Source organism: Lates calcarifer, linkage group LG18 (genome assembly GCF_001640805.2).
Source record: "Lates calcarifer isolate ASB-BC8 linkage group LG18, TLL_Latcal_v3, whole genome shotgun sequence".
NCBI classification, from domain to species: Eukaryota; Metazoa; Chordata; class Actinopteri; family Centropomidae; genus Lates; species Lates calcarifer.
In genome coordinates, this window is record NC_066850.1 from 196,732 (window position 1) to 224,404 (window position 27,673).

General features: G+C 45.0%; 2 protein-coding genes across 34 annotated transcripts; both read right to left on the minus strand.

The window, feature by feature from the left end:
- Nucleotides 1-792: 792 nt before the first annotated feature.
- wnt16 (wingless-type MMTV integration site family, member 16) lies at nt 793-6,912 on the minus strand. The gene is made up of 4 exons (XM_018689542.2): nt 6,517-6,912; nt 4,477-4,703; nt 2,904-3,193; nt 793-2,393 (listed from the first exon to the last, which is right to left on the minus strand). Exons 1-4 carry the CDS (start codon nt 6,606-6,608, stop codon nt 1,935-1,937), a joined length of 1,068 nt encoding a protein of 355 aa, XP_018545058.1. The 5' UTR covers nt 6,609-6,912; the 3' UTR covers nt 793-1,934.
- Nucleotides 6,913-7,242: 330 nt separating this feature from the next.
- On the minus strand, nt 7,243-27,663 carry cped1 (cadherin-like and PC-esterase domain containing 1). Of its 33 annotated transcripts, none has more exons than XM_018689537.2 (23): nt 26,131-27,663; nt 25,561-25,882; nt 22,193-22,367; nt 21,458-21,552; nt 21,278-21,362; nt 21,114-21,183; nt 20,885-21,032; nt 20,654-20,781; nt 20,408-20,480; nt 19,505-19,651; nt 19,201-19,305; nt 18,607-18,740; nt 18,456-18,526; nt 18,181-18,367; nt 17,942-18,110; nt 11,970-12,069; nt 11,726-11,862; nt 11,391-11,611; nt 11,221-11,322; nt 10,150-10,237; nt 9,815-9,961; nt 8,208-9,216; nt 7,243-8,100 (listed from the first exon to the last, which is right to left on the minus strand). In XM_018689537.2, exons 2-22 carry the CDS (start codon nt 25,828-25,830, stop codon nt 9,001-9,003), a joined length of 2,868 nt encoding a protein of 955 aa, XP_018545053.1. In that variant the 5' UTR covers nt 25,831-25,882; nt 26,131-27,663; the 3' UTR covers nt 7,243-8,100; nt 8,208-9,000. The 33 variants fall into 33 exon arrangements, with proteins under 33 accessions (XP_018545053.1, XP_050933812.1, XP_050933819.1 ...); XM_051077855.1 differs by having other exon boundaries at nt 7,243-8,127; nt 8,235-8,288; nt 8,505-9,216; nt 25,561-27,663; XM_051077862.1 differs by having other exon boundaries at nt 7,243-8,073; nt 8,208-8,288; nt 8,505-9,216; nt 25,561-27,663.
- Between the last annotated feature and the right edge of the window lie 10 nt (nt 27,664-27,673).

The following is a 27,673-nucleotide window of genomic DNA, read 5'->3' on the forward strand; positions in this document are numbered from 1 at the left end:
CCTGGATCGCCGTGGTCCTGGTCTGACCCTGACCTGTCCTGATCTGAAGTTTCATCATGAAAACTACAAACACAATGAGAAACAACAAATTATTTTTCTTATTAATTCATTACTGAAACTTTCTTCTGGTTAAATAAACTTGGTGTGAACCTCAGTGATCTGTAGGTTTCCCTCAGCTTCCTCTTTGTCTCTGACTCTGAACTTCAGCAGCTGATCTTCAGTCACTCTGCCACCGGAAGTTAGCATAACAACAAACTAGCTAACGTTAAGACAGCGTATGTAGCTAACAGTAGCAGCATGCTAACTGTGTGACAAACAGCGGTTCAAACGTCTTTAATTGTATTTAACTGTAGACAGGCGTTTGCTGGGTTCACCGCCAGAGGGCGCTTTCTGTATATTACACAGAATTACTTACACAAAACTAAACGTGGAAACAAGCGGTAATCTAAGTAATGTAATGTAACCACATTATCTGCAACAGTAGTTTGTAAAACGTTGTTGTGACTCATACAAACAGGTAAATTTACCTGAACGGTGCAGACTCCCGCCGAAGTCGCCATTTCCTGTAAGACTTTCAAATTAAAAGCCCTCTGGGGTTTCACACGGCCCCGTCATTTACTGCGTCTCACTCTTGTTTCCGTTTTCCGGGTAATGGCAGTTTACACACTGACTGACGTCATAAAGAGATCATGAAGAAGGTGGCCAATCACATCACAGGATGAAGATCCGCTCAGCCAATCACATCACAGTTTGAGTTATGTCTGTTTTTATGTTTAAAACTCTGAGATCTGGTTGATGTTCTATTAAACACTTTATTACATTGGTTTGAAAGGTTCTGAACAAATAAACTTTTACTTTACCATGAAACTGATAAACAAGTAAAAGTCTGCAGTGAAATGAGGAGACTGTTAAAGATGAATCAACAGATGAGAATCTCTATTTTAAAAACTGTATAGAAGATCATGTGTCATGAGTTTGTTACTTGAATACTGTCAGTTCATTCCCAGTGGTCCTGAGCTGAAGCAGACGTTCATGATCCTGCAGCAGGTCTCGGTCTGTGATGGACTGTCACTGTGTTTTTAAAGGTTTCCACACTGTTTCTTCATATTATCTATGACACAGATGACTTTACCAGTTCAATCTGAAGAGTCAGTGAATATCTTTAAAACAGTGTTTGCTTCTGACAGATTGTCTGAATGTAATGACTTAATATTCCCATCTTCAATCATTAACTGTACCATTGTTTACATATAAATACATGTTTATTGCCAAAAATAAAATACAAAACATTTTGTTTCAGTGTTTATGTTCATTTATCCTGAAAGAGAAAAGAAACGTTTATTCACATCGTTAAATCCGAGCGACGACAAACTCGTCACCTCTGCTCCGGAATCAGTCTCAGAGAATCCTGATCAGTCTGAACAGGATCCAGATTCCCTTTAAACTGGTTTCACACCCACTAAATAAAACTGAAGCCCAGTCCTCCTGATCCAGAGCTTTAAAGGTTCAAAGTTAAAATATGAATAAATCACTTCCTCAGGTGTCAGCCAATGAAAGACTCTGGTGTCTTCACCTCTGACCAGCTTCCAGGTGTGAATCAGGAAGATGTTTTGATGGTTTCACACCTGTGCAGGTGATTAATCAACAAAACTGAAGAGAAGAAGAAGACGATGACGACTGTCAACGTTTGATAAAGTTCCATCAATAAATTCTGGAAGAATCCTTTGGACTTTGATCTCTTGTTGTCAGTCTGGAGGCCATCTTCTGCTGCATCAACCAATCACAGCCTGTTGTCTGCTGCACAGGTGACAGGTGTGGAAAGGTTTCTGATTGGTCACAAGAAAATCCAGTAACACCTATCTGTGGTTTATCCTCAGGTGTGATCTATAGTCTCCAGGTGATATCTTGACTCTCAGGTGTGATTGCTGATTCATTTATTTACAGGTGTGCATGTCGTTCATGCTCTCGCAGCGCCTGCAGCGGACGAAGCAGCACCAGACGAACTTGCACTCGCAGCGTTGGACGTTTCTCACCACGTGCGTGTTGTATCCTCGGCCGCAGCACAGCAGGTTGCAGCCGTCCGGTTTGGTGGATGTCCGGTTGCAGCGGCGCCCCCTGGTGCCAGCGATGCCCCGCCGCCGGTCCTCCAGGCAGTAGTTGGGGGACTTGTTGAAGAAGATGAGCTGGTGTTTGTCGACGGGGAGGCGACGCTGCTCCTTCCTCCTCGTGTTCTTCCTGGAGCGGTCCGACACCTGGACGCTGCGCTCGTATCGCTCCTTCAGGTAAACGCCCACGCGCTCGAACGCCGCCATCGTCCTCCAGCACGTCTTCACTGCACAGGAACCGGAAACACCGTGACAACGACAGTCTGTGGACATTGTCCTTTCAATGGCCTGAAGAACACCGACAAGGAGGAGAAATTAACTCAGAACAACTGTTTCTGATTCATGACAACATGTGGATTCATGGTTCTCTCTCTGACTTAAACTCTGGTCCATGAACGTCGGTCAGATACGGCTTTATCATTAAACACTGTGACGGCGTTTTCTTTCTTAGAAGCTTTTAATGTGAAATTCAAGTACAGGAAGTGTTAAAGAGCTTAAAGCAAAACTGAGGAACATTTCCTGAGCAACAGCGCCCTCTGCAGCCACAGGTGATAAGAGTGGACACAGGTCATTTTAACTGATCTACAGTTCAGTGTCACTGTGAACCTGCTGCTGTAAACGATCACCTTCATCTTTGGTTCACTCATAAAACATTTTGTCTTTTAAAAGTCAGAAACCAGTAAAAATGCAGATTCAAACTTTCCAGAATCCAAAGGTTTGAAGGACGACGAGTTTGAGTGTCGACGGCAGATTAAACCATGAGCAGGTCAGATTTAACCTGTCGTCCACCTGTCTCACCTGTCGTCCGGCCTCCGTGTTGTGCTGGTTCATGGTGATCAGCGTGTACCCTCCTCTGCTCGTAGACATGTTTTTCACGGCGTTGTCGATGAACTTGCGGCTGAACCAGGTTCCGTACTGGATGTGGTCCGAGCAGCCGCCCCAGTGCCAGCCCTCTGCCGCCGAGCCGCCGCCCCGCAGCCGAGCGTCGCACCCGCACTCCGTCATGTTGCCCTGACTGCAGGAGCGCGTGACGGCGTGGACCAGCCCCGCCGCCATCACCGCGTAGATAAACGCCGTTTCTTTGGTTCCTATTGGACGACAGGGAAGAGGGTCAGAGTGACATCACCGGGGGGGGCAGTGTGACATCATCACGTCCGGAGTCAAGAGGTTAAAGTTCAAGTGATTTAAAAATGTGGTAAATACACAGGGATGATCTGCATGTCCAGAGACAAGTCCTGAGTCTGGAGCTGGAGCTGGACCTGGATCTGGATCTGGATCATCATCATGGTTTAAACATCAACATTAGAATCAGAGTAGAGACCGACTGAACTCAGTTCTATGAGTTACGTTTTTCACTGTTGATGTTTGTGTCTCGTGTCTCTGATATCCTGATTCTGTCTTTAAATTCAATTAATATACATCAGGTCACATGTCGTGTGTGTGTGTGTGTGTGTGTGTGTGTGTGTGTGTGTGTGTGTGTGTGTAACTGTATTAAAGTGGAGCTTTAAGAACAAAAGAAACATCATGAGACAAAGTGTGTGACGCCATTTTAACTCTGTCCCATTCAAAACTCCCTTTGGATTTTCAGTATTTTTAGAGCAGACGCTCTTTAACCTAAAGATCCTCTAAGACTTTCAGTGTTCAGTTTATTAAGAACACCTGAGTAAGTAAATCCTCAGTTTAGAGACCCACAGGTGTTGCTAATATCTTGTCTGTTGGTATAAATGGTGTAAACAAATTATTCATAAAAACTATGAAACGACATTTTTAAATTAAGCCTGAAAAAACTTTAGTGGCCATATATTCCTTAATATGTTATTAATGTAAAAAGACTCAAATTAAACCCTTTAAAAACGCCTTAATTTATGGTGATAATAATAATAATAATATTAACGTTATTAATCCTTATTTTTAATGACTTTTAGAATAAATTGACATCAATCGTTTAATTCTTCACTGTGGGAAAATTCAGGAATAATTTTCATGTTATTTAATAAAAACAGAAAATTCAATCAAATATATTTAAATCCATTAATTGAACCCACGGACTGAACCTCTGAATTTAAACCTTGAATAAGTCTTTGACCTGGTGATGTGATTTAACAGATTTTATTTGGTTTTCATTGATTAAAATCTGATGAAATATCTGACAGAAACTTATTAAACCTTAAAGTCAGAATTAAAGGGAGAGTTATAAAAGTCCACGTCATTAATTAATGAACACGTTTAAATGGTCGATGTTTTCAGAGCTGAGTTTGATTAAAAATTAAAGATGAATATTGTTTAATAATCATTTTCCTCCGGCGCCGCCATCAGGACAAACACCCGTCTCTGTTATAATTATCAGGTTATTATAGTGAACGGGACTGACCGCTGGTCAACTCGTATCCGAACACTGTAGGCTGCCCCGTGGTGGAGCAGTTCCACCTCTCGTGTCTGAACTGGCTCTGACACTCGCTGATCGCCAGCCGGGCTCCGTCCTGAATGCTCGGCAGCAGGAACGGCTTCCTCCGGCACAGCTCCCGCTGCCGGGGGCTCAGAGGAAGGTTAGCGCAGCCCAGCTTCTCCGGTACTCCCGCCGCGGTCACACCCAGCCACCTGCAGAAAACACCGGCGGTTACTGTCCCGCTGAGGAGGAGGAAGGAGCACCAGACTCCGTTGGAAAACCATCTGTTTTTAACTTGTTGGCTGTTTGAGAGTAAAACACGCTGAAACCAACAACACTGAAGGGGAAATCAAAACCAGCAGAACACGGTTTAAATTTCGCCTGCATCTAAATGAGTGAAGTCACTGACATTCACCGTTTCACCGAAAATATATGAGCCGAATTAAAGAGCGGGTCATGAGGCTGCAGAGGATTATTATATTTGTTATATTTTACAGGCTGAATCTATAATCGATTAACAATAAATGTATTGATTTGCGTTAAGCCTTCAGGCATTGTTTCACCCAGAACGGAACATCTGTGGAACCTCTGGATTTATTCAGATAAAATCAGATTTGTGTTTTTCTCTGTTTACTGAAGGAAAACACTGAAAAACAGAGAAACAGCTGCAGCGAATTAACGAGCAGCTTCCAGATGATTCACTGAGTGAGGATCAGTTTGTCTGATAAACTCTCTCTCTCTCTCTCTCTCTCTCTCTCTCTCTCTCTCTCCTCTGTGTGTGTGTGTGTGTGTGTGTGTGTGAATCACAGGTGAACATGAACTTTTTTAAATTAGATTTGGTTCAGTGAATCACGTCAACAAACTGAAAAATACTTTTTGACTGAAAAACGATCCAGAACTAAACTCGGATTTTATTTGTCCAGGTTCAGTTTCTGTGGGTTTTATTCAAACCGAATTAAAGTGGGTGGGCGTGAAATTGTCCGTTTTTTCAATGGAATTTGGTTTGAGCCATGAACAAAGAGCCTGAAGGTGCTCATGCTTTCAGCTGACAGAGCCCAAATTAATTTCCATAAAACCTCAAGTATTCACTTCCGCGCCTCAGCTGCTGGTGTCTGTAGAAAAGGAATTTTAAAAAGAGCCAAATAAAAAGCTGGATTTTATTCAGCTGCTAACACGTGTTGTGGAGTTTAATGAAGCCGAACTGAAGAATAAATCTAATCACTCACTGAGTTTCATCTGAAGTAGCTTAGATTAAACAGATACACCGAGACGCCTTAAATTCACTGTTTTGTTAATGGAGTTTGGTTGAATTTGCTCCGCAAGTTTAACTGAAGAAACCCGACGCGTTCCAGCTCAAATCCCGCGAACAAACAATTTGAGGCGCTGGTACTGGATCTACAGGACACCGTGGAAATCCTGGACTTATTTCAGTCATATTCCAGCTCGGTTCAGATGACTCTGTTCCAGGATGTAGATAAGGAAGAGTTCCGAACAGCGATAGATGGTTCCAAATAATAAGCTGGTGTTTTATTTTAAACAGAGCAGTTTTATGGATGTAATCTGCGCCGAATTGTAAAGTGAGTCTCTTCACACCAGAAGCTTCACTGAATAATTCCTGCTGCAGTGTTAGCCTCAGCAGATGAGCAGGAAACTCTTAAATTGACAGTTTTGTTAACGGAGTTTAGTTTTTGTTTTCTGCGTAAAACCGGTGTTCAGCTCAGATCCTGGTATCAGACTTTAACCTGGATCCAGCTGAACTTTACTGGGTTCATTCTGCTTTTATTTCCAATAAATCACACGTTTTATTCTTATTATTCGTTTTTCTGGTAAAAGACTGAATGAACCAGAATAAACATCTGATATTTCATAACTGTATAATATCTAGTCTTCGCCAGATTAAAGGCCGAGGGTGGCCGCTGTGGATCGGGTACTAAACTGTGTCTGAGACGGTGAATACTGGAGCAGATATACAGAGGAAACTTAAATCGACCATTTCTTGAACGGAGTCTGGTGTTGTATACTCACATCCAGCTGGCCCTGCAGCAGAGCGGACACACGGAGACCAGCAGCAGGGTCAGAGTGCACATGTGTCGGACTCCACTGATCCGTCTCTCCATGACCTCTTCATCTATCTGAGCCTCCGGGCCGGAGTCCCAGTCTCATACTAAAACCCGGTCCAGGAGCAGATTCGTTGGTCCCGGTCTCGGTCCATTAACGATCCTCCAGTGAGGCGGCGGCCCCCTCCCCGCTGTCTGGCTCTGACTATCGGTGAAGACCCGTACGAAAAACCTCCTGCAGGATCCTGATCCGCCTCACCCAAGTTTTTATTCTGCGGGAGAAGACGCAGGACGAACCGGACCAGTCCGAGTCCCGGAGAATCCTCATTGGATATTCAGCAGCTGACGTCAGAGCTGGACTCCAATTGGACGGAAGGATCAAGACAAACCGCCGACTGTTTATGTGCCGCGTGAGATTATTAAAAATAGTAATAGATTACATCAGAGGACTGAAAAGTAATAGATTTCTGAACAGAGTTTGGTTTGAGATTAAATTTACCACAAACAGAGACAGTTACAGGTCAGCGTTTTAATAAAATGTAAAAATAAAACCATCTTTTTTTCATTTTAACCTAAAAATAAATCATATAGAGTTTTCAGTCTCATCAGACTTTAAGATTAACCCTAACCCTTTTCATCTATTCCTCCTTAAATCTGAGTGAAACCTGTGGTAAATAAAAAATAAACATGTCACTTTTCTGACAAAGGATTTATTAAAATGTTAAAGTTACACTTTTATTTTCTTTAAAAAGGTGAACGAGTGAAAGTTTGAAGTAGAAAAAACAGATACAAAGTCAGATGACTGACAGAGAAATAAAAAACAGATTTCACAGTAGTTAAAGATAAAATGTGTTTTCAGAGAGAATTATAACATTCATATAAATATTCATAGAATCTATTTGTCCAGCATGTAAACATGAGATAAAGGCACAATAAACATCTGTAGAAAAATATAGAAAATATAAGCAGAGGATCAAATATAAGACGTTTCATTCACATGATAAACAGAGTTATCATCGAGTCTTTGGCTTTAATACGACGTCAGTGACTGAGGTATGTAGAAATATAAATATACACAGAGGAGCTGGTCTGAGTTAGCGATCAATGACATTAGTTATTGAATAATTATCAGTTATTAACTTCAGATACAACACAGGAGTTTAGCTGGGCACAGATACAGAGAAACTGTTGAACCACAGGAACCAAATTTTTTGGATTAAAGACTGCTTAGTACACATCACAACTAGTAACAGGAACTAATTAGTGTGCTTCGAAAACTAGCTATTATGCAACAGACACTCCTTATATGTCAGAAACTAGTTAATATGCAACAGAAACCTGGGGTGTTTGGTAAAACTAGTTAGTGCCCTTTAGAAATGAGGTGGTGAAAACTAAATACTGTACTTAAATAGAAAATGTGCATTAGAAAAAAGTAGGTGCCGACTAAACTGTAGCCGTGGTTTAAACTAACCTTCCTGTAGTTGTGGTTTATGCTAATCTGACTGTAGCCGTGGTCGAAGCTAACCTGACTGTAGCTGTGGTTTAAGATAACCTGACTGTAGCTGTGGTTTATACTAATCTGACTGTAGCTGTGGTTTATACTAATTGACTGTAGCTGTGGTCGAAGCTAACCTGACTGTAGCTGTGGTTTATACTAACCTGACTGTAGCTGTGGTTTAAGATAACCTGACTGTAGCTGTGGTTTAAGATAACCTGACTGTAGCTGTGGTTTAAGATAACCTGACTGTAGCTGTGGTTTAAGATAGTCTGACTGTAGCTGTGGTCGAAGCTAACCTGACTGTAGCTGTGGTTTATACTAATCTGACTGTAGCTGTAGTTTAAGATAACCTGACTGTAGCTGTGGTTTATACTAATCTGACTGTAGCTGTGGTTTAAGATAACCTGACTGTAGCTGTGGTTTATACTAATCTGACTGTAGCTGTGGTCGAAGCTAACCTGGACTCAGAGGAAGAGATCTTATATCTCAGTGGGACCTTCCTGCATCAATAAAGGATCAGTGAATTAATAAAACCTTTTTGCAGTAACTAGCTGTACGTGCATGTGTAACTGGGGTTAGGGTTAGGATTAAAAACAAGCTGCTGAGCAGAGAATCACTGGAGTTCATGAGAAAGAATCTGCTGCTTCTCCTGCACACAAGAAAATATCTAATTTTCCCTGGACTCCTTAAAAACTCCTGGAATTTGATTTTTATTTTTGTTGTCATGTCAAAGGTTCGTTGGTGCTGAAATCACAAGATAAATGTGTGATCCTGAGGAAATAAAGACAGACCATCTTTGTGTCCTGAAGAGGAAAAGTGGAAAGAGTTCATCTCTCTTTTTCTTCTTTCTCTTTCCTCATTATTTGTTTTTTACTCCTCTGTCTACCCCCACCCCCCCACCCCCAACAGGTGAGTCTAACTACAGGACTCACCTGTACTCCCTCTCTCAGGTGTTTACTTTCTGGTTCTGGGACACAGGCGACTCAGCAGGATCTCAGAGTACACCTGGTTCACTGGTCCTCTCACGTGATAGGTTAAGGCGTCAGGCCCCGCCTCCTGGTCCATGTCCTGCACGGCTGATTGGCTGCTGAGTCCAGCTCTGGTGGATCTGGTTCTGTTGGTGGTGGACATCGTGTCGTCTGGAGTCCTGGAGGCCCAGAACTTCTCCACCTGCGAGAGAAGAAGAAGAGACGGTTTTATCTTAATGTTTGTTAAAAACTCTCCAGGACGTTTCAGGTTCAGGTGATTTTCAGGTGACAGGTGATGTTTTCAGCTCTCAGCTTGTGAATATTTCAGCTCAGTTCAGGTTTGATCAGACGTTCAGTCTGAATCACAGAGCAGCTGCTCTCAGGCTGTTTTTTAATTAGCCGATAAAAATCTCTCTAACTGGTAATTACACATTCACTCCCACACAGGCTGATTTTATAGGAAATTACCAACAAAAAACACATTTTTAAAAGGAAATGGTGGGTCTGTGTTTTTACTTCAGGGATCAGAAAATGCAGCTTTATTCTGTTCCTGACCTTTAAAATGTTTAAAACACACAGTGTTGGGCTTTGTTTCACACTTCGAGTTTTATCTTTTACATTAACTGGTCTCCCACAGCTGCTCGACCAGTCCACTGACACTGACATCCTCTCCATGTTCAAACTGGACTGAGATTAAACAGACGAGGACCAAAACTTGTTCCCTGAGGAACTCCATCAGCTCCGACTGATCCAGTATCAATAAACACGTCGTTATTCAGAGATAAATAAAGTTGTGTTACCTCATGAAAGTGGCAGGCACATCGTCCCTGCAGGAACTCTTTGTATCGACCCATTGTGATACCAAACGTGTCGATCACCTCGTACCCATGATACTTTGCTGTGGCGATGATGTTGTCGTTCTCTTTGTCGAGATATTGGATTTCTCTCTGAAGGAAAAACGGAAGAAAAACAGAAGGAAAGAAGGAAAACAGAAACAGATCCAGAGATGAAGGTTTTTAATGTGCTCTGTCCCTTCTTACATAAAACTTTTATCTCGGTGCAGTTTCAGGTTCAGTTTTAGTTCAACAGGAGATGAAGATAATGATGTAAAGACTCGGTGTAAACAGGAACCCACCAGACTGAGAGACCTGATCCCATCCACAGGAAGATGGAAACCCATCCCCAAAGACTTCACCACCACCAGGATGTTACTGAGAGACTCCCTGAGGAGGAGGAGGAGGACCAGGAGGAGGAGATAAATGTAATAACTGCTGTAACACAGTGACTGTGTTGGAGGTGGAGGTGAATGAATCAGCTGTTACAGTGACTCCAGATGTTTAAACCTGAGCTGAATAAACATTTAAAACTCTGCAAACGTCAGGATGTTAAAGTGATCAATAATCAGTAAATCAGGTCTGTGACACATGAAACTATGAACACAACTTAAAAATTACAGCTCGACTGAATTTACTCTCCGTAAAGTTTCCTGGTAAAACTCAGTGAGACTCTGAAGGTGTTATTTTGTGGTTCAGGTTAAGCATTGTGTTCACAGTCTGCTGACACAGTCAGACAAATCAAACCTGGACAGACTCAGACTTGTTATGTTTGGGTTAGGGTTAGTATTCTCCTACACAGTAAAGAGCTGTGTGAGTGGATGTGAACCTGTAGGCTGACGACAAAGCTGTTCATACAGAGGTTGTTCTGAAGCTTATAGGATGGTAATAATCAAACAGCAGCTCTAATATTGTCATTTAAGTGTGTGAGGACTGAGACAGTCACTGAATCTCAAACTCTAAACTTTAGTTTTGTGATAAAAATCTATGGAAGCCCTGAGGGGCCAGTGAGAAAAAACTACGTTGTTTAATTTGTTTTTTCTCGTGTTTAATGACTGAGGTTTTCGTCAGGATCATTGCTCCGAGTTATTTTTTTTTAATCTGTGAAAACAAGTGAAAATGTTTGGAAAAACAACTTTGTTGTTTTAATAAAGGTTCATGTAATAATAATAATAATAATAATAATAATAAAATGAGGTGAAAAACGATCTTCTGATGGACAAGGCCGACATGTTCCTGAAGGACCTGTTTGTCATCAAACTACAGAAACTTCATGAACTGAATTAAGGAAATGAAACCATTTTTATTTTAACTCAAACCTCCTCATTTAAGAACAGCTGAATGTTTCACCTGATGACCTCATCCTGTCTCACCTGTCCAGCACCTCTCTGACTGTCCTCAGGTGATTGGTGTTCAGCCACTGGACTCCTCCCACCACCAGCACCGTCAGCTCAGAGTTCACCAGAGGTCGAGACCTGTGGGATCAGAGTCAGTGAGAAGAAACGTAGGGATTTACCTCCAACACCCCCCGGTTTCCTCTCACCTGTTGAGCAGCGTCAGCAGCGCCTGCCTGAACGTCGGCCTCCGCTTCTTCTCCAACCAGAACTGAGGATAATACGAGTAACTGACCAGAGTCCGTCCTCCGTTCAGGTTCCTGTAGACCAGCGTGTCATGAGCTTTGCCCCAGTCCTCCAGACTTGAGTTCACCCGCTCCATCAGGAAGTACATCATCCCCCGATTGGTTGAGTCGCCGAAGAACAACACCTGAGGAGGAGGGGGAGGGGCCGTTTGACAGGTGAGTCACCCCCACTGCAAAGAAAAGAGATGAAACTGGCTGTGTCCAATCACCTGACCTCAGCTGGGATCACCTGACCTCACCTTCTTGTCCGTCATGCAGTCCTGCAGCAGGGGGCGGTCCACTAATGGGTGGTAACACCCATCTGGTTGCCAGGCAACCTCCCTCCAATCACACGTCCTGTTGTCAGAGCAGCTGAGACACGGAACCACCCACCGACCTGAGACAGGTGAGACAGATGAGACACAGACAGGTGAGACAGGTGATAAAGGTGTAAACTGAGATAACAGACTGATCTGTTTCTGGGGACAGGAAGTGGCATCAGACCTGGTTCATGTCCGGAGCTGCAGGTCTGAAGTGGACTCTGAGACCTGATGAAGGGCTGAAGACCACAGGACCGACCGGGCCGAACCAGCAGACCACAGTCCTGAAACCAGAACCAGGACAGAGCAGGACCCGGGTTTAGTTTCACAGTCGTCCATTTCAAACATTTTAATCCAGACACATGCATGCTGGGAAATGTAGGCTAAACAACTCAGATCAGCAACAGGCATGAACAGAGTGATCGATCAGAATCAATTATTGATCTGACAGTCGCTGCATTCAAACATCACGTCCTCCATTTTCCTCTCTGACCTCTTTCTCTTCTTCTGCTCTCACTTTTAAATCAAACCTTTCTTCTTCTTCTTCTCCTCTTTTGTGTCACAGATCTCTGTCGTTACGTCGTCGTCTTGTGGTCAGAGGTCAGAGGTCAAATAAACCCGACCAGCTCAGCTCAGAGGCCTGAGAGCCGCCACGTCTGGACCCGAGTTCAGAGATGCCACCGTCACACACGCGTGTACACACACACACACACACACACACACACACACACACACACACACACACACACACACACACACACACACACACACACACACTCCTCTTCTTCTTCTTCTGCAGGTTTTGTAGCGGCGGCGTCACATTCCTCACCACAGCGTCGCAGCTCACAACAAAGTGCGACAAGAAAACTTAACAGGGATTTTCTTGTTCGTACCTGAGCTCAGTGTAAACGCTCAAACAGACGGGACACTGGTCTGAGATCAGCCGCCGCCACTGCCACGAAAACACACCAAACACACCGACCGCTTTCATCCTGCAACAACCAGAGCTCTCTGTCAGACACTGCCACGTAGAACTGACAGTTCTACTGAACAACGGGTTCTACTGAGGAGAAGCTGCAGGTTTAATAATACATTTAATGTTGAAACATTAATCAATAAACTGATCAGAGATCAGATCTGAAAGAATCAGATGAACAGAAACCAACAGAGAACAGATGGAGGAGGAGGAAGAATAAGAGGAGGAAGAGGAGGAGAATGAGGAGGAGGAGGAGGAGGAGAAGGAGGATCCTGGGCCTCAGACTGGAACAGAAACACAGATAATCCTCTGATGTGATCAAAGAGCCGAGCTGATCTCAGACTTGATCTGATCTGACTCTGAGTAAACCTGGACCTGTAATCCGGATCAGACCGGTCCGGTCATCAGATCATACAGAGCCCTGCTGCTGCCTTTTTGGGAGACGTCGTCAGAGACCTCCTGAAAGAACTGGAAACCACCTGAGACCAGGAAAATATCAGAGAGCGAAGGAGAATCAGGAATTCACAGCTCAGACTGAAAAACACTCTGATCCAGGTCCAGGTCCAGGTCCAGGTCCAGGTCCAGGACATGTAATTCTGTTGTGACCACAGCTGTACTCTGATCTCCTCCTTTGTTCCGATGAAGATGAAGATGATGATGTGAATGAGGAGTTTGTTTAAATAAAGTTTGAATGTGATGAGTTTAATCTGACGGAGGAGGTCAAAGGTCACCGAGTCGCTGCCAAAACATTCTGTTCTGTTCCTTTCACCCTCTCACCGAGTCCCAGGACGAGTCAACAGGTCCATGTTCATCCAGTGGTGGGGGTCAGGGGGGTCTGATCACAGATCTAGAACCAAGAGAACAGCTGTATCCTGATCTGACCTCAGACCTGAGACCAGGATCCTCAGTCTACTCTGACACCTCAGTACAGACCCAGTACATTTGAACCAAAACTAAACTGGTTCTGAACCAACAGTCTGCACAGTGACATCATCAGTGGGCGTGTCCTGTTCTCCAGGTGGGTCAGACAGACAGGTTCAGATCTGAACTGGCAGAGACCAGGTCTCTGGACAGAACCAGTTCAAGAACCAGAGCTGATCGGGAGAATCAGCCCGGTCTCTCCTGCTCCCTGTGGTTCTCCTTCTTCTCTGAAATCCAAGTTAAGGAGTCTCTGTTCTGACTCAGAGACTCTGTTCTGGTCTCAGATGGTTCTGGATTCTTTTACAGAACCAGGAGTTTAATCAGGTTTTTATGTGTTAAAGTCTCAGAACTCGTACAGATTCTGATGTCTGATGTTACATCTTCACTACAGACTGAACCGTTTTTCTCTTTAGAAAAACATCAGATGTGAATAAAAACAGATTCTATTCTTTTCTAATGTTAGAAACACAGGAAGTCCATTTTCCTCTGAGCAGTTTGTGTAAATTAAAGTCAGAGAGAAAATATTCACGACTCTGAACACAAACACATTTAACTGTAGCTGTATCACACACACTACTACTACAACATCAACAACAACAACACACACACACACACACACACACACACACACACACACGCGCACACACTTTCTCTCTCTCATGTCAAAATAAAAGCTCAGTCTCCTTCAGTTTTACAGGTGTGTTACTTTGACTGTCAAACAGGAAGTTGTTGTGACTCACAGTCCTGCCCTGAACACGTCAACAGACCAATGTTCAATCAGTCGCCACCTACTGGCAACAGGAAGTGTACTTTGATGTCCTCCGGCGCCCCCTTCAGGAACCCTCAGAGGTTCACCTGCAGGTGTGAACATGTCCTGATTTCACCTCTGACAGAGCGAAGCTGCAGCTTTAATTCATCTGATCTGATTTACAACACCACATCAGACAGTGTGTGTGTGTGTGTGTGTGTGTGTGTGTGCTGTGTGTGTGTGTGTGTGTCTGTGTCTGTGTCTGTGTGTGTGTGTGTGTGTGTGTGTCTGTGTCTGTGTCTGTGTCTGTGTGTGTGTGTGACCTGTGTGTGTGTGTGTGTGTGTGTGTGTGTGTGTGTGTGTGTGTGTGAGTGTTGAGCTGTGATCAGTTTGTCTCAGCTGTTACACAACAAACCTCCTCAGAGGAGCAGAGAACTCCTCCGGTCCAGTCCGGTCCAGTCTGGTCCAGCTGGGCCCGATTTTAAAAACAGTTTTTCACAGCTGACAACAGGAGAAGATGTTTCAGAGTTTCCACAACTGATCAGAATGATTGATTACTGTCATTAATCAATACTCAGAGGACGAGTCTGAACTCAACAACAAACAACAAAGACTTTAAACTCGACCCACAGTAAAAACACAGTCCTGGTCTGTTCTATGTTTAATCTAAAAACCATCACAGAATAAGGATAAACAGCAGCTCAGGACCAGTACCAGGACCAGGACCAGGAGTGAACAGTTTGTGTAGCTGCAGAGTTCAGTTCTGAGTCTGTAGAGCCTGATGGGATCAGGACTCTGGGTCTGTTGTGGGTCAGAGATCAGACATCCTGCAGCTTCGCCTGACGCTGATGTTACTGTGGCAAACCACTCTGACTGAACACACACTGTGTTACCGTGGAAACACTGATCAGATTTTGTGAGATCCTGGACCTGGCCCTGGTTTTGGTCCTGGACTGAACACAGATTATTAATCTGTTAAATCCTGGACGTGTTTTACAGGTTTTATTTTATCACTCGATGGTTAAACCTGATCCTGACTCTCAGACTTCATGGTTTCATTAAGGTCCAGGATCAGGATCACCTGCTGAGACCTGCTGAGACCCGCAGAGACCTGCTTGGCTGAAACAACATGATCTATCTGAACAGACTCTGATGGTCCACAGGTGAACAGGTGTTGTACAGGTGAGTGTTCAGCCTCAGGTAATATCTGAGCTGTTCACATGTTGTTAATCACTCAGACCTGTCAACAACAAATATAAAGATGATTTTCTGTGTGAAATCACCAACAAGTTCTTTAAACAGCAAGATGTTCGTAATGTCCCTTTAAACACAGCAAGAGTCCCTGAGCTTCATGATGAGACGAGTTAGAAACAGGAAACGACTGCAGTCGACAGAAACCATCTGAATTTAAAACAGGAATAGACAACTGAGGACGGAGAGCAACAGGAACAGATCACAACAACAACAACAACTACTACTACAACTACTACTACTACTACTACTACAACAACAACAACAACAACATCAACAACAAATACTACAGCAACAACAACAATACAGCAACAGATCAACATCAACAACAACTACTACAAACAACAACAACATACTATACTACTACAACAACAACAACAACAACAACAACATCAACATCAACAACAAATACTACTACAGCAACAACAACAATTACAGCAACAAGATCAACATCAACAACTACTACTACAACATCAACATCAACATCAACAACAACTACAGCAACAACTTCAACAACAACGTCAACAATAACAACTACATCAGCGAGCAGTAGTTGCAGGATCCTGTTCTCAGGTAAAACCTGTTGAATCAGTCTGAAATAACCTGATGTTTCCTTCAGACTGAGCTCAGTTCTGATCCACATGAGACCAGACTGTTCCTTCCTCTGATGAACCCTCAGACAGCACCTGTTGTCCACCTGTCCTCAGCTCCAGCTCTCATTTTATCTTCAAAGAGTTGATCCCCACACCGCGACAATGGGCTCTCTGTTCCCCGGGGCCCCGACTGGGCTGACCCCCCAGCAGGACCAGGGAACGCTGTTCCGGTCTAATTTAGGCCAACAGGTGGATCAGAGAGGACTGAGAGGGAGGAGACGAGGATATGAAACAACAAAGGAGCAGGCCCAAGACTCAAAGACTCAGAGAGTCAGAGACTCAGACCCAGAGAGTCAGTGACTAATCAGTTCAGTGAATGAAATCTGAAGAGGACCTGAAAACATGACGACTGCTGGCTGAGGAATAAACAACAACAGGTAAATATTTGTCTCTCAGCTGAGACTGTGATCTAATGTGTAGATTTCACTCCTCATCAGGAGAAACTGTGATTATATGCAGACGACGTTGTGTTTAACGTGTCAGATCACACAGGAAATGTCAGAGTATCAGTGAGGATGAGTGTGAGCTGAGTTTCCTTCAGTGTTGTAATAAAACTCTGAGCAGCAGCTGGAGTCAAAGCAACAGAAGGAAAGAATTAAAGTCGGTCTGACTCTCTGTAGACCGACAGGAATGTAGATCCACTCAGACCTCAGAGTCCTGGTTCTGTTTAACGGCTTCGTCTTCACACACAGAAACAAACACACACTTTACTGAACAACTTCTCCCGCTGTGTAACTAAACAGTCTGATACAGAACATGGAGTGTGATGACAGGGTTTCAGAGCTTCAGTCCTGTAACACAGTGAATATTCAGCTGCAGCTTCTGTTGTTGAATTTCAAGGAAGCCAGCAGAGTAGAAAACGACCAGCTGCTGTTTCCTGAACAAGAACCTGAGTCGACCTGAACCACTCGATACACAACTTGTTTCCACAGTTTGACTTTCTCTGACGCCACGTGACATCACCACGTCACATGACTTTAGGACCTGGCTGTAGTAAGGCTCCTGTAGTTTTCTGCTGTTGTTTCTTCCACCTGTGAACCACCTGTCCTGATTGGCTGAAGCCTTCACTGACATCATGACATGTAGCAGCTTTTATTCTTCAGTTCTCCTGGTTTTCTCCTCCACAGTTGATGTGATTCAGCTCATGTTTTACACCACCAACAGATGAAACTGTGTCGTCAGTTTCACGATAACAAAGTGTCTGGATGACGTTGTGGACGGTAACAAACCACAGGTCTCCTGGGTAAAACTGTAGTTTATTTAAAGCTGTGGTGGGTAATGAGAACTACAGAGACCATCGTCGTTTGCGTCCCGCTCACTCCCTCCCCTGGAGTTGGAGGTGAGGGAGAACAGAGCAGGAGAAGGAGAAACTGTGGACGCTCCAGAGTCTTTTAGATCTGACATGAGGAAACATTTCAGTCTCCCTGAGTCACGACATGAGAGAGTTCGACTGACCTGATGAGCAGCTGGTAAAAACATCGTGTCTCAGTCTCGCTGCAGGAAACACCGTGTCCGACCTGACTGCAGTGTTTTTATTCTGTGTCTCATAATTATGACATCACAGCCTCCCCACAGCCCAGCAGCCAATAGGAGAGTGGCTGACCTACCTGCACGAAGCTGCACGTCACATGATCTCCAAACATGGGCAGACTGGGCCGGCTCTCTCGGTACACGTGGACGGTGTAGATCGTCATGACAACGGGCTCCGGCTCGCCGTCGTCTGTCACCAGGATGCTGATCCTGCTGTTGCCAAGGCCGACTGGGTAATTCGCCATCCTGAGGAGAAACACGTGTCAATCATCTGTGAGGTCAGAGGTCAGGGGTCAGAGGTCAGGGCCCATCTCACCTGGGTCCTCCGTGCTCATCCAGGTGGACCCGGCAGGCCGAGCTGACGGGCTCCGGACGGAGTCGAACCATCACCGTGTCAAAGGTCACCTCAGCGTGGTACTCCTTCACCCAGGGGCTGAAGGGGGGAGTCAGGGGGAGGGGGGGGTCAGTGTAGATCTGCCTCAGGTGGGGGTCCACACAGCCGCCTGGAACAGAGACATCGACCAATCACAGGGCGGGATGAAGACCATGTGAGGTGAGGAAAAACTCTGCATCGTTCAGGTGAAGTCTCACCTTTACCTGCTGCTCTGTCCTGTGAAGACGACACCGCCGACTCCTGATTGGTCGAAACCTGTGTATCATGTCTGTCAGAAACATGACACCTGTCAGTCACATTCAAAGGAGGAGCAGTGCATCATGGGATGTCACTCTGATGTTTCCTCACCTGGAGCTCAAGTTTCTCTGGAGCTCATAGTAACGACTGATCCTGATCAGGAGCTCAGAGACGGAGAGAGGACCGGAGGAGGAGGAGGAAGAGGAGGAGGAGAGGGAGAAGGAGGAGGAGGTGCTGGGATACAGCTGCAGAGAAACAACAAACAGCATCAGATCTGTTCTGATTGTCCAGATTAATTTAATGTTTTCAGTCTGAACAGTTCAGATCATCTTTCATGGCTCAGAGAATAAACAGCAGCAGGTGAGAGGTGCGATGTCCTCCCATGATGCATTGCATTCATCACATGCCGCAGCAGCTCCACCTGCTGGTGCTGAGGTGTATTTATTATGATTCTACTGTTTGGTCCCTGTCGCCCTTCAGTTTATTATCTCATGTTTTCATTTTCTGGCATATTAACATTAACATTAACATTAATATTCTGAATCCTGTTGTTTTTAAAGATCAGATTAAAACCAATCAAAGTTTTAAGCTGCAGCAGTGAAACTGTGACACAAACATCATCCGACACTGCAGAGTTCAACCTGGCAGGCCTCAGGTGTGTCTCTGACCAGGTGCGACTCTCAGTAATAATAACACTGTGTTTACCAGGTGAAAAGCAGAGGGTGTCGTCATCTGTCTCTGAAACTGAAGCAGGAGAAGAAACTCATCGTCTGACAAACATAGACTGTTTGTCCCTCTGCAGCCACCGTACTGGCACGCACACACACACACACACACACACACACACACACACACACACAGAGCAGGTTATTAAACACATGTTACAGGATCGGAATCACAACAACAAACAGCAGAAACTGTTTTAGTTTTTATATGAAAGTTGATTTTAATCAGATTCTGATGTAAAAACAACACAAACAGAGACTCAGAGGAAGTTTTGATTTCTCACTTGTCTCCTTTCCATCTGTGTCTCTGAGGACAGGTGTGTGTGTGTCGTCAGCAGGAAGTGCAGCGTGTCCTCCAGGATCAGGTCTTTGGTGATCTGTCCATCAAACGTGTCATCGCTCAGAGCAGAAAGCGTCAAGTCAGCATCAACCTGAGGAGACAGAGAGGACCTGACCAATCAGAGGAGCTGAGGTCACTGTGACCTCTGGTGGACATTCACCTGCAGCGGCAGTTCACCTGAAGAACAACTGCTGTTATTTATTGTACAAAGAGATGACGTCATTTAACAGAAGAGGAGAAAGAAGACGACGAGGTCAAATGTTCAAAGCTGATGTCACAGTGACAACCCTCACCTGTCTTTCTCTTACCTGTCTGTCTCTCATGTGTGTGTCTCTCACCTGTGTGCTCACCTGTGTTCCTAGCCGGTGTGTTTGATGGTAAACAGTCAGGTCTCTGATCTGAGACACTGGACTCTGTGTTTGAACGATGAGCTTCACTGATCACAGATCAGCTCCTAATAAACTCCACATGAGGAACAACAGCCTGTTTGTTCTGATGAACCAAACTCTGGTCTGCACCTGAGTCCACAACCAGGACCACTGGAGACCTGAGTCCAGATCCAGGGCCATGGGAGACCTGAGTCCACAACCAGGACCACAGGAGACCTGCCTCTCTGTGTTTGTAGTTCAGTTAAAACTGATCTCAGATCTGTGATTATTTCAAATGTTGAGATTAAAACTGAATCTGAGACACCGGAGAAACTGAGACCTGAAACACCTGCAACAGGTGATTCATGATGAAACCTGCTCCTGATCAATCGACTGATTGATCTGAACAACGACTCGTCAGCAGAAAGTTTCTTCTCAGTGAAGAAAAAAGTCAGAGGATGTGATTCACTGTCTCTTACCTGGATGATAACAGGTGTGATGGAGCCGCTGAACAGCAGAGTGAAGGTGAGCAGCTGGTAACACAACACACACCTGAAACACACACCGATCAATGATCAATCATTTAATCAAAATACAACAGAATCATCTGACTGTAAACTGCAGACAACGTCTCATACCACCTTAAATCTTCACATAGTTTGTTAGAAACACAAACAAGAAAACGACTTGTTAAGGTGAGATCAGGTGAGTTAAGAGTTTTTTACCTGTTGACTGTTTGTTTCTTGTCATTGGTCAATGCCGCCTGTAGCACTTCACCTATCACCTGCTTCACCTGCCCCAAGGCCTGATGGGAGCTCATTGGTCCCAGCTGCTGCAGCAGGAAGTCCCTGAGCTGAGGGGGAGCGAGGGCTTAATAATCAATAATCAATGATTTGACACTGTCAGTGATCAAAGTAAACAGGTATGACACAGGTGTGTTCATACAGGTGTTTTACCTTTGTGGGTCGTCCCCTCGGCTCCTGATTGGTCGTCACCACGCTGATGTCATGCAGGAATGATGTCAGCGGTCTGACTGACGTCACCAGGACGTGAACGTTCACCGTGGCAACCAGACCAGGAGGTGGGGTTCCCACAGGTGAGCGACTGTCAGAGAGAAGAAGGTGCTAATACAGCAACACGTGTACAGGTGTATGCAGGTAATACCGTCAGGTAACCTGTCCTCACCTGTCCTGAGGAATCTCCAGCTTCTGATTGGTCGATCCACAGGAGTATGGCCTCATGGGTAAATCTGATCCTGAGAGGACAGACAGGTAAACATGAACACACCTGGAAAATTTCAGATCTAAATAAAATCAAAGTTCACACCTGGAGCAGGTGTTCAGACTCACCTGTCAGGTGTGAGCGAGTGTACAGGTGACAGAGACCTCCACCAGCATCAGAGAAGGCCTCTATCAGCACAGGAATCAGGTTCACCTGAGGACACAGACACAGATGAGTTCATAAAGACTTCAGTTAGGACAGTCAGCCTGTGATTGGCTGGGACAGACAGGTGCTCAGGTGAGTCTCACCGTCTGTTGACGCTGCAGGCGAGAGAAGGAGATTCTCCTCAGACAGCTCCGTTCTGACGTACTGAGACACAGCAGCAGGCTCCACCCACTCACACCTGTAACCATGGAGACAGAGACAGGAAGTCACACCTGTAACCATGGAGACGGAGACAGGAAGTCACACCTGTAACCATGGAGACAGAGTGAGTGTGGACACATGGAGCAGAGGAAATGTTGTGGTCTGTTTTTTGGCTGAAGCTGATCTGAGTTTTCAGACAGAGAAAAGAAGAGGAAAAACAGAGACCAGGTTCAGTTTAAACCTGGTCCTGGTCCTGGTCCTGGTCCTGGCCCTCGTCCAGCAGACACAGAGACTCTGATCCTGATCAGCCTCTTCCTTTACTTTCTTTTACTCCACATGTACAAATGTTTTCTGCACCGACCAGAGACTTTAGAGGGATTCAGGTTTCAACTCTGAATAAAACGACACCTGAGACCTGATCTGAGGAAGTCTCCACCCAGCAGTCAGTCAGTAAACAGTCAGTCAGTAGTCAGTAAACAGACAGTAAACAGTAAACAGTCAGTCAGTAAACAGACAGTAAACAGTCAGTAGTCAGTAAACAGACAGTAAACAGTACAGTAAACAGTAAACAGTAAACAGTCAGTAAACAGACAGTAAACTGTAAACAGTCAGTAAACAGACAGTAAACTGTAAACAGACAGTAAGCAGTCAATAAACAGTCAGAGACTTTTATTTACCGTGGTTTGTTCGGAGGAAGCTGCTGGTCTCTGCGTATCTGGACATCTGGACCTCGTAGTCCATCTGCTGCAGGACCCGCTGGTACAGCTGGACCTCGGTGTCAGAGACCGGGTGTCGACCTGTCAGGACCACGGCCCGACGACACCAGGGGGGTCTCTGAGACCACACCTGGACCTGAGGAGAGAGGAAACTGTAAATCATCTCAGACTTCAGGTCCACCTCTGAACAGGGACAGGTGGTTAGCCTAGCTTAGCATAATGACTGGAAGCAGAGGGAAACTGTTAGCCTGCAGCAGGAGGAAGTTCAAGGTTCATTAGAGCTGACCTCAGGTCAGCAGCAGGATCAGACTGAGGCTTCAGGACCTGTGGAGGAACCTGAGAGTCAGCTGACTGGTCTGACGGTCTGAGGTGGAGACAGGATCAGGTTCTGGACTCAGGATCAGATGATCAGATGTGAGAGAAAAGGAGACAGGGTGAGACCTCCTGTCCTGCCAGAATCAGACAGAGGAGGAGACCTGACGGATGGAGGGTCAGGTGTGTCTCTTGGGCGTCCTGTCTCCAGTTACAGAGGAGTCAGATGAGTCAACAACGAAATACAAACATAAATAAACAACATGGAGAAGGTCAGAGGTCAGAGAGGAGACTGATTTATCTCTGTTTCCTATGGTCAGACTTTTATTTTGAAGGTAAGAGGAAGCAGAGCTGGGTGGGGGTGGGGGGAGACCCTTCAAATCCAGTATTTTAGCTTCTTGGCAAAGGAAGGAAGGTTTGTTTGAAAACCACAGAAGAAGAGAAACAGAGGGTCCAGGACTCAGAGGGTCTGGACTCAGAGCTTCAGACTCAGAGGGTCCAGGACTCAGAGGGTCTAGACTCAGAGGGTTCAGGACTCAGAGGGTCTGGACTGTGTTAGTATTCAGTCCGTGTTGCGTTGGCAGAAACTCTGTTTTTCTGACTTCAGTCTTTTCTTTGTCTCAGCTTCTAAAACCCTCAGAGACCCGGAATCTGAGACCAAAACCCAGACTAAGACTGAGACCGGGACACATGAGCTCTGTTCAAACAGGAAATATTAACAGTCTCCTCTTACAGAGAGTCTGGATCAGGGTCTGAGGCCCCCCACACCCCTCAGACCCCCCTCAGACCCTGGTCCTGTGCCCAGTGGACCTGCTCAGTAATCCAGTCATGTTTCAATGCTCCAGCTCCTCTGAGGCAGAAACTCAGTTTGATCATCAGGAGCAAAGGTCAAGAGGTCACCAGGACCACCAGGGTCCATCCTCCGTGGACCACGAGTGGCCCAAACAGGACCTGGATCTGTGTGACAGGTCCGAGTCCACAAACAGAGACTCTAACGAGGTCTCATTCCACAGACTGATGAACCGAGTCAGCAACACACCGATCACATGACCTGAGAGCTCAGGTAACAGTCAGCTGATCAGTCAGCTGATCAGTCAGCTGATCTCTGAGGACTGACGGTCCCTGAAGGTCTCACTGCTTCATCTCATATTCATCACTGAGTTTAACACGACAGAGAAGAAGAAGATAAAAACACAAGAAGAAGAAACAGAGTCTGTTTCTGATGGTTCTGGTCCAGGTCCTGGGTTAGACCCCTGGGGGGGGATTACATTCCTCTGAGCCCCACCTCAGACTCCAGACATAAAAATAGACCCTTCAGGACTCTGCAGGACTCTGCAGGACTGTAGTGGATCAGCAGTAAAACAGACAGGTTTGCTCTAACAGGAAGGAGGGAAACCAGATCAGCTGATGACTGTCAGCTGATCGTCACAGGAAACAAACAAACAACAACCAGGTCTGTAAATAAAAACAAAGACTCAGACTCAGGACTTTAACTGAACTAATGAGATCAGAATCAGTGGAGTCTGAAGCCGCAGCTGGTCTGAGGTCTGAGGTCTGAGACCATGTTGATCTCAGCTGCTCCAAACAGAGACCACTGAGGACCAGGACCTGGATTAACGTGGTGTGTGTGTGTCATCTGTCAGGAACTGGATCCTCAGCTGATTAATGACTAATATTTATAACAGGGAACAGGGACACACTTAAAATACCCAGCACACATACTGACACTCTGAACGGGTGAATCTGATTGGCTCACACAGCTGTCAATCATCCTGCAGTAAAACAACACCGTGCTGCACGCGGCCATTGATCCCCTCATAATCTAAAAATACTGCAACAATGAGCCAGAAAGAGCCTGGACCCAGCTGAGGGACTCCGCACATACAAAATCATCTGAAAATGACGATTTAAGCATACCATGCTTAAAAACAAAATAACGAGTTAGATAAATCTACATGAGAAGAGTTTAACAGAGAGTTAACTTATAATCCATCAAACTGCAGCTGTGGTTTAATGTTGGATAATATTTATATACTAACTGAATTTATCAGAGGATCCACAAAAGTCTGTGAAAGACGTTAAAATGCTGTGGTTTTAAATGAAGTTTGGCAGCAGTGGGACTGAATGTATGTGGCTGTTTCAGTGTTTTATTAAATGAAATTCCTTCTTGGTGAATTATATTTGTATTCCAAACTTTTAAAGTCTGAAAAACTATTAGCTCATGTTGTGAATCCAAAAATCAACACGTTAAAACTCACTTTTTCTGAATGAAGTTTGGTGACAGTGTTAGTTTAAAATGTGGGGATGTTTTATTGCATTTATATTTAATTTTATATTAATGTTTATATTCCAGAGGATTCTGCTGATAAACACCAGTTTACCTACTGACATGAATGAATCCTGAGCTGTTTGTTAAATGTTTTATTAAACAACATTTTCACTCTCAGTTTTTCACTTCTGCTGAATGTCCACAGGACTTCTCTTAATATCTGACGGGACTTTAAAACTCACTTTTTCTGAATGAAGTTTGGTTCTACAGTATTTTCCTCCATGAACGACTGTATCAGGGTTTCACTGCAGTAAAATTCCTTTGAACTGATTCTGTTGAAGCAGAATTTGTAATGTAAAAATCTGAAAAAGTTTTACTTCATGTTGTGAAACTCTTTTCAGAAACTAAACACATTAAAAACGCTCTCATCGTGAATTAAGTTTGGTTATTTACTCCTTCATTCATTAATACACGGTTTTTATTTGTCTCAACTAAAATTTCACTGACTACCTGTTCCAGAGCTTTCTACCCCAGACTCATGGTCCTCCTCAATGGATCATGAGATGTTTAGTTACTCTACAATAAGTAACGACCTGATCAGCTGAGAGGTTCATTTAAAGGTGAATGACACCGAACAGTTTTACCTGAAGAGTCTGATTAATAATAAACTGAAGCTGCTCATACAAACGGCTTTAAATGAGTGGATCTCTAACGTCTGGAGCACACCTGAGGAGCAGGTAGAACTCACCTGAGTGTATCTCTGTGAAGTCTCCAGGGTGGAGATGAACCTCCTCGTCTCCTCCATCAGGAGCTCATCTGATGTTTTTCTGCTGCGGACATCGGCGGCGGGTTGTTGTGGTCCGGACCGGAGCCGGTTCCGGGCCAGCATCAGGGTCTGGTAGAAGAGACACACCGCCACCCCGAGCAGGAGCAGCGGACCGGAGCAGGACCGGCGGCGGAGCAGCATCCCGGCGTCCCTCAGGAGGAGTCCACCGGCTGAAGCCAGGAGGCACCGCATCACTTCACCTCCTCATCCTCATCAGCTCCTCCTCAACATCAATGACTCGGGACTGCTGGGTTATATTTATCCCGAGTTACAGTCTGAGTCGTTATTAACTCATCCTACAAACACAAACTAACTCCGTTTGAAAAATCGACTTACTTTCAGTGAAGTTTGGTGACAAACCTCTACTCACCAAATATGAGCGTATCTCGGTTGTTAAATGTGACTTTTTGTTAATAAAGATCCTTCTGATGAATTATATTGATGCCGAATTTGCATGTGGATTCATCAGAGTGTGAAAATGTTTGAACTCACGTGTTCAATCCGAAGAACTCTCATCAGTAACGAATCAAACTTTAAAACGCGCAGATTTTGAGCGGACCGCTGTATGCGCCGCGGACGGACTCAGACAGCAGCAGAGCAGCGAAGACGCGCAACTGCATCTCCTCTTCCTCATGAGGGTTTAAAGGAAAAAACCACGAGACTCTTCAAAGGAAAAAGTTTCTCCTTCATTTCCAGATGATCCTCGTTACTCCAGAGAGAAACAGCACAACACAACCAGGTCCTCAGTCTGTTTTTATCCGTCTGAGCAGAAAAAAGCCACGTCCTGTCAGCTGATGAGAACTCAGATCATAACGGGACCTTCAGAGGAACAGGAAAAGCCGTTAACGGGAAAACTCAACCGTTGATCTGAGCTACAACTGCGCGTTTCCCCGTTAAAAACCGAGGGCTAGAATCAGAGGAAAAACAGACCGAGTTTGATGGTTGGTTAAAAACAACTGAAGTATCGGTGGAGTCTGGCAGGCGGACCATCTGGTTCGAGTTAAATCCAGGAGGAGAAAAAGAAAAGAGAAGCCACGGTTCAGATTTCCAGGCCGTCCTCCTCCGGATGGACCCGGACCTTTCTCTTCTTCTGTTTTCTGTTTCCTCAGTAGAACCAACATGAAGGTCTGAGGATTTTCTGCAGTTTCTCAGCTGAAGTTCGAACGTTAAAACTCTGCTGCTGCTCTGTAGGTCAGCACCCCCCCCTCCAACACTGAAGCTGAGTTATTTCGGGAACACCCAACACACACACACACACACACGTGTGTGTATACACACGTGTGTGTGTGTGTTGGGGGTTAAAGTCAAACAGTTAAAATGGCCGTTTTTTGAATGGAGTTTCGTGGAAACTGTGCAGCACTTTTACTGACACAGAATCTGAGGTTCAGTGACAGGCTGCTTCCAGAGCTTTCAGCCACACCACGGGGTCTTCATCTTCATCAGTTAGTTTCTGTTTCTGGGACACCAGCTCAGAAACCTTAGAGGAGGTTTCCTGTTTTCAAGGTGTTTCCAGGCTTCACAACGACCCTCTGAACCATCAGAGTGGAGGTCTGGATCCACATCAGACCGACACCTCCTCCTCTCCTCCACCTTCAAACCCCTGAGGACCAGGAGCTGTGAGGTCCTCTGCTGGTCAGTCAGCGTCACTGCAGCTGATCACAGGACACAGCAACTACACCTCCTCCACCCAGTTTTCCACCATACCTCCTCCCCCTCCTCACACCCTGGACACCACCTGTCTGACCTGCTGACCTCTGACAGGTGTGACAGCACCTCACAGCAGGACACAGTTTAACTCCTCACCAACACGTCGACCGTTTCTCTACAGAAACATCTGATCTGTGGTGAGAACTCTTTTTATTCCACCTCAGTAACAACAGCTGGTCATTCTTCTTCTTTAAAACCAGCTTCTTTCATTCTGTTTTAAAACCTGTAGATTTCCTGTTGAGCAGAGTGGAGCCCCCTGGTGGCATCTGCTCAGACTGAAGAATAAAAACTGTTAATCACTCGTTTTAACTCTAAAAGTTAAAGTCAA

Bases quoted from the DNA above. Each gene is read 5' to 3' on its own strand.
- wnt16 (XM_018689542.2), bottom strand. From the start codon at position 6,608: ATGGAGAGACGGATCAGTGGAGTCCGACACATGTGCACTCTGACCCTG. The intron at 4,704-6,516 runs GTGAGTATACAA...TGTTTTCTGCAG, and splicing joins TGCTGCAGGGCCAGCTGGAT to GTGGCTGGGTGTGACCGCGG. The intron at 2,394-2,903 runs GTGAGACAGGTG...GGTGTTCTTCAG, and splicing joins ACACGGAGGCCGGACGACAG to GCCATTGAAAGGACAATGTC.
- cped1 (XM_018689537.2), bottom strand. From the start codon at position 25,830: ATGCGGTGCCTCCTGGCTTCAGCCGGTGGACTCCTCCTGAGGGACGCC. The intron at 22,368-25,560 runs GTGAGTTCTACC...CTCTCTCCTCAG, and splicing joins CTTCACAGAGATACACTCAG to GTCCAGGTGTGGTCTCAGAG. The intron at 18,111-18,180 runs GTGAGATGGGCC...GTTTCTCCTCAG, and splicing joins GATGAGCACGGAGGACCCAG to GATGGCGAATTACCCAGTCG.